The sequence below is a fragment of the Penicillium arizonense genome (genome assembly GCF_001773325.1).
Source record: "Penicillium arizonense strain CBS 141311 chromosome Unknown PENARI_contig004, whole genome shotgun sequence".
Taxonomy (NCBI): Eukaryota; Fungi; Ascomycota; class Eurotiomycetes; order Eurotiales; family Aspergillaceae; genus Penicillium; species Penicillium arizonense.
The window spans coordinates 455018-461017 of NW_019173281.1; the positions used below are offsets into that span (position 1 = coordinate 455018).

Sequence of the window (6000 nt, forward strand, 5' to 3'; positions counted from 1 at the left end):
AGACATGGCCTGGCCGGAAATGATCCGAACTAAGATTTCAGAGCCACACACATGTACATGTATACCTAACTTATTGCCCCTGGTTAAGTTTATAGTTCTTTGCTTATCTATCAGCCTATATACCCTACTGTAAACAGTCTATCATAGACACACTTGACACTTGGCAGCGAATATGTACATGTGCAACTGGTAACGTTAGAACAGGCCCACCATACATGCATAGTCACACAGAAACCTCTAAAGCGGCCTTCCAACACATGGCGACAATTACCCCCCTTGCCACATTCCGACATTCCCATCGCCAGCAATTGCCTTCGAGCCAAATGTCTCAAAATCACACAATCCGACACCTCCACGACCAAAGTACGTGGCAGAGACTGAACCGTGTCGATCCACTACACATATCCTGCAGGGGGCAACTCAGGTCCCATATTTATCTACCGAGCGAGTGGAAACATAGGGGCACAGATCACAACCAGGTCCCAGAAGAAGTGCCGAATTTCTCGTATCCAAGCCGCTGAACCAGGTGTCTGGGACTCGGGTTAGGGCACGGGGCAGGTATCGGATAGAGAGAGACTAAGGTCTCAGGTTTTTTTTTTTCCGTGGCCAGACCCGGTACCTGGCGGGTGGACTATGGACGCTATGGACATGGCGGGCAAGGATCTCCGGCGTTTCTGTATTCAGTTTTACGGCCGTTGGAGTAGCCTTGAATAGTCCATCAGATACTATTGGATCAATAAACGAGGCACATTGTACTTTTGTATGAGATGTATCTCAGAGGCGAAAATACTGTTGTAAGGTCTGAGCATATAGATCAGTTCACCCCGGTTTCATATGGCTACGCACGCACCGGACAGAGAACCCTGCTAAAAGGAATGTATGAGGGGTAAAACAACTGAACATCGAATATAAAGGTGTATAAGGAGGTAAATAGTATAGAGAATAAAGTTTATAGTTCGCGATCTATTGAATCTATTGGGTCGCCGTATTTTCAGCATTTCCCTTTCCGGCCAATGTAGCCATGGCTCTGGATTGACTCATGATGTCAACTATATGGATAGCCTCGGTGTAATTTAAGTAGTTACCTACAGAGTACATGTCTTGGAGTATACGGAGATACCGTAAGAAGCCAAGGATTTAGTATTGTTACCCCAATGACTAACTTATACGTGAAGAGAAACTAGACTCGAGTGGATACAATATGCCACTTTTGATCCAGGGGTCACCAGAACTGGTTTCTCTCCTTCCCCCCCTCTCCCCAATTCTCTCCCACTTCTTCATGCTCTTTCTTAAAGCGACTGAGTAAATCGACGTTGAACGAAATTTCTTCAAGTCTGACGGCAGGATATTTTCCGAACCCGCTTTGATCGGTCATCTTGTCGACCTTAATTTTAATTCCTTGAATTTCGGATTTCCCTTCCTGCCATGTCTCGCTGCTCATGAAGCTCCTACCTCGCGCCGAGAATGCGACCGATCCAGCATAGGCCGACAACTTGAGTGATGGACACAATGGCACTTGGATTCACCACAGCAACGGCCTCCGGGACCGACCTGCACTCCAACCTGAGTTCGACATTGGCGGCTTCCTCCTCCTCCCTGGGCTCCCTCACGGACTACTCAACATACCCTCTGATCCGCCAGGGCGACCGCACCTACTTCCGCGACCCGGAGGATACCTACCCTCTGCCCTGCGATCTGCCCGAGATCCACCGCCAGAGCCTGCGCACGTTGATGCTACTGCGCGTCTTAGGCGGCCCGTTTTGCAATCCCCACTTGGCCAATCGCCCGCCCAAACGCATCCTGGAGATCGCATGCGGGTCCGGGTTGTGGTCCGGTCTGTGCCACGAATACTTCTCCCGTCGGGGTCACCCCAACGTCGCCTTTGCGGGAATCGACGTCGTCTCCATTGCGCCAGATCTGCGCAAGCAGGGCATGAACTGGCAGTTCAAACGTCATGACCTACGCCGACCCCGCCTACCCTTCCCGGACGATTATTTCGACTTCGTGTTTATCAAAGATGCCGGCATGTGTCCAGCCAGCCCAGCGCAATCAGCATCCGGGTTGAGTGAGCCTCTGCGAGTGTTAAAATCCGGGGGGATCCTGGAAGTGTGGGATTCAGATTGGAGTTTCCGCTCGCTGCTCCCGAACCCGGCTCCGGCCCGCAAAACCTCGTCGAAGGAACAAGAGATTGCCGATACGACGGCCACATACACATTCTCCTCTGCGACTCCATTCACACGAGCGCAGAACAAATACTTGGTGGATTATAACTCGTGGGTGGAGAAGTCGTTCGACCAACGCAAACTCACAGCGCTTCCGTGCGCCACTATCGGCTTATCGTTCAACTCCGAGGTAGACTTGCTGGAAAATGTCGACAGTCGCCGCGTTGCAGTCCCGCTAGGTGAATTGCGGTGGGAGCGCGAGGGCCAAGGCAAGGACTCCAAGGGCCGTCCACGGAAAGCCTTGACCCCGGAACAAATATCCATCCGACGAACGGCGCTTCTCACGACGATCCAGATGATCGAAGGGCTCGAGCCCCTGCTCATGGAATCCAGCGGAAAGAGCCGCGATGAATGGGACCGATGGTGGGCAGCGATGACAGCCGACTTTCTGCAAAAAGGCGGACTTGCCAGCGGCGAGTGTCTTGAAGTGAGTGCCTGGTGGGGACGCAAGAAATGAAGCCCTCTCGAGTCAATTTGGAGTTCTGGCGAACGAAAGTCAAGCAGTGACCATTCTGCACTTCGTATTGGTGATACCCAATTTTATTTTTGTCTTTCTGGTTTCTATATCTGAACACTCTGGAGTTGAGAGCCAAAAGAAGGCCTCAGCTACTTTCATACCGCTTTTTCAGCGTCCGGTACCGCTTCAAATAGTACCTGTTTTTTTTTAATCGTGTCAGTTGGTCATAGGGTCTGTGGGGTCCAAAATTGTGCTTGCATGATGCCGTGATGTATAATGAGGAGTGGATGCAGGGTGTATCTAGCCGAAGACTGCCGCAATATGCGCAAAATGTATAGAATGACATGTACGAATAGTTCGGGTTCGTTGTGCGTATCACAAAAGCGTAGATTGGGGAACATCGAGAAAGAGGGTCGAAAGCCACATGCGGAGAAGGAAAGATAGGAGTGGGTATGGGGGTTGATCTTACAAGGCTTCAACTTCTGTACAGAGCAGTTAGCAACAGGCCGACACTTGAAACAGAGATGGGGATACCAAGACAAAACCTACCTTTCTTCACGAACTCAGCCCTCGCGATCCCCTTGCGGATCTGCTCATCATCTGTAATCTGGGCTTGACTCGCAAATGCGCGGTGCAGCCGATCTCTGAAGTACTGATACCCTAGAGGGTATTCGCGCCCTAGGAACAAGAGTTCTTTGCTCGGGTGTTAGTCCAAGGCCGACGAGACCGCTCAAGACCACTCCTGATTGTACTGGCATACCCTTGTAGACGTTGATGACTTGCCGGCGCAGCTCAAAGTTCACCATAGCTGCTCCATTCACAGGGGTTGGGGAGGTAGTTGAGAGGTCTGATGGTTATTGAGGAAGTGAGGAGGCGGAGCTGAAAGCTGAAGCTTCGGATGTTATCGGTGACGTCGCCCGGAGAATACTATGTGTATGAGGCTGTCTAGGGAGCCCCGATCTCAACTTTGGAATATTGACCTATTCTTTTTTTTTTAATAATTGCATTAATAGCCACTACTTCTATCCAGACTATAAAATGACAATATTAACATAACCGACACCGTATATAACCGCGCGGGGTTCAAGCCGAACTGGCCCAAGTTCCGGGGATTAGTTGACCGAGCTCAGCCTATGCGTTGCTCTCTCCTCTCCACCCACGCCATGCTACAACCAGCACTCCGAACGCAGCTCGCTGCGCCAATCCGCTCATTCCAATTACCCGCACGTCGTCTACTTTCTACGACCTCCCCCGTACAAGATCCTCGCAAAGCCAATTCGGACAACGCGCCGGCAAAGCCGCACACTATCGACCCGCGATGGCTTACAATGATAAAGCGACGGATCGGGAAATGCATGATGTTTGGACTACGACCAGAACAGATCGATGAAGGAGGACAGATTCTACAGCAATTGGCTAATGATTGGCGTGAATTGCTTGCTGGAAGTGAGGGTTTCTTGACCGATAGGAAGCGTCGCAGTTTGTTTAAGCATAATGTTGTCTGGGGTGAACAGGTATGGGACTGTGCCTATATATGGTATATATATGCTATAGGTGTATTGTTGCTGACTTCTGGTCTTTTGGTGGTTTAATAGGATGTCATGGTAAGAACATCTCTCGCCATGTGCCACGCTGCACCTGCCCTCTTGAATTTGGAACAAAGCTAATACTATGACTAGGGTATGTTATGCATCCACTATCGACGAATACTTTGTCATTCAAAGTTCCGTACTAAGCTAAGCGATCCACAGGCCATGTCAACAACGTCACCTATGTTCGATATGCCGAGACCGCCCGAGTGAACTGGACGCGAAACATCGGAACCTACATCGATCCTGCAAATAAGAGAGAATGGATAAATCTGGTTGGCTCTACGGGGGTCGGTCTCATCCTGCGAAGCATCAAGGTAGACTACAAATTTGTACAGCATCCCCAAAGCAGACCTAAAGTGCTTCAATGCCTCAATTACTTACTATGAAGCAGCCCATGACATCACCCGACAAGATAACTGTCTACCAAAGGCTAGTCCCCGACCCAAACTCATTCCTCTCCAGACAATCTGCATTCCAGCTGCAGGTCATGATCCTCTCGGAAGCCAAGCAACGTCCCGCTGCTCGTTGCCACGAGGATATTGTCACATATGACTACAAGAGGAACCAGAAGACGCACAATCTTCCTCCTTTTGTCATGGAACAGTTTAAGGTCATCTATGAATTGCAGGAACAAGCCCAGAAGGAATGGCAGCAGCAAATTGCCGAGATTGAGAATCGGGTGCGGACTCTTGAACTTGAGAGCTGGGATCGTGTGGATGCCATTGAGGATAATGGGTCTTCTTAACTGAAGCTTCAGTGTTTAGGGAAGGAGTGTGAGGTGGAGTTGATAAGTGCCGTGTTTCCTTATCATTGAGTCGCCTTTGTACATGTTGTCTCGAGTATGGTTGATTGCGGTGTAGCGGGCCACGACAGCGTGGTCATACCGCTGAGAGTAGTACCCTAGAAGTAAGAATTATCGCAATATTCCAGTTTGTCTCTTTAAGCTTGACTTGGCAATCTGCCGTAAAATGAAGCAATTAGTAAATTAGAGGAAGATGGAAAAGTCATGATCGTGTATGTTGTAGCTTTTGAAGAGGAATAATATCATCAAGCGTCATTCTATAATCTATAGACCACATACTCTATAGAAATCATCACTCGGGGAAATACTAGGAAAAGAAAACCCATTGCCAGCACCCTAAGCAAGAAATCAAAACTTCAGCTTCTTCGCAATCTCAATCCCTTCAGCTATACATCCCACACGAGCATCAATGGCATAACCTTCCTTCTCTAGGTTCTCAAGCTCAGCACTAAGCCGCGAAACCGGAACCGTGAAACACTCAATAAACTCATTATCCTCAAGACTAGGCTTAGGATCCTGGTTTTCTGGAAGGGACATGTCAATTTGGACATAAACCATGTTGAAATTAGAGTTGCAGAACCCGGGATCTAGATATCAAAGTTAGTAAAGATGCAGCATCAAGAAATGTCTCTGTTAGGTATGTACGGACCATTGTACATAATTCCGCTGGTCTTATTAGTAACACCAATATACCCAGTCTCCTCTCTGAGTTCCCGAATTGCAGTTTGTTCAATTGTTTCACCTGGGTCGATCAGACCTGCAGGAAGCTCAATGACGACTTGGTCAATTGGTGGTCGGTATTGTTTCTCAAGGAGAAGTTCCGATCCTGTTGATTTGTTCAAGAAGGCTACTATGTTGACTCCATCCACGAGGGAATCTTTAGGTCTTGTCTGTGCAAATGGTCAGAAAACGGTTTGTTTTTGTTTT

The 6000-nt window shown here is 48.8% G+C and overlaps 4 protein-coding genes across 4 annotated transcripts in view; 2 read left to right on the top strand and 2 right to left on the bottom strand.

Moving 5' to 3' along the window:
- Nucleotides 1–1509: 1509 nt before the first annotated feature.
- Nucleotides 1510–2679, top strand: PENARI_c004G10661 (class I SAM-dependent methyltransferase; the record flags this gene model as incomplete). The annotated part of the gene is made up of 1 exon (XM_022629412.1): nt 1510–2679. The coding sequence occupies one exon, from the start codon at nt 1510–1512 to the stop codon at nt 2677–2679; it is 1170 nt and encodes a 389-aa protein (XP_022490938.1).
- A 465-nt stretch (nt 2680–3144) lies between these two features.
- On the bottom strand, nt 3145–3485 carry PENARI_c004G08183 (electron transfer flavoprotein regulatory factor 1; the record flags this gene model as incomplete). The annotated part of the gene is made up of 3 exons (XM_022629277.1): nt 3145–3161; nt 3229–3372; nt 3440–3485. 3 exons carry the CDS (start codon nt 3483–3485, stop codon nt 3145–3147), a joined length of 207 nt encoding a protein of 68 aa, XP_022491007.1.
- A 552-nt stretch (nt 3486–4037) lies between these two features.
- On the top strand, nt 4038–5016 carry PENARI_c004G03496 (thioesterase family protein; the record flags this gene model as incomplete). The annotated part of the gene is made up of 5 exons (XM_022629036.1): nt 4038–4193; nt 4275–4283; nt 4359–4392; nt 4431–4585; nt 4663–5016. The coding sequence occupies 5 exons, from the start codon at nt 4038–4040 to the stop codon at nt 5014–5016; spliced, it is 708 nt and encodes a 235-aa protein (XP_022491027.1).
- A 405-nt stretch (nt 5017–5421) lies between these two features.
- Nucleotides 5422–6000, bottom strand: part of PENARI_c004G00066 (uncharacterized protein) — a gene marked incomplete at both ends in the record, with an annotated part of 839 nt that continues 260 nt past the window's right edge. Inside the window, 2 exons of the mRNA XM_022628868.1 lie at nt 5422–5660; nt 5723–5963. Coding sequence (XP_022490976.1) covers nt 5422–5660; nt 5723–5963 — 480 coding nt within the window. The remainder of the gene's footprint in view (nt 5661–5722; nt 5964–6000) is intronic.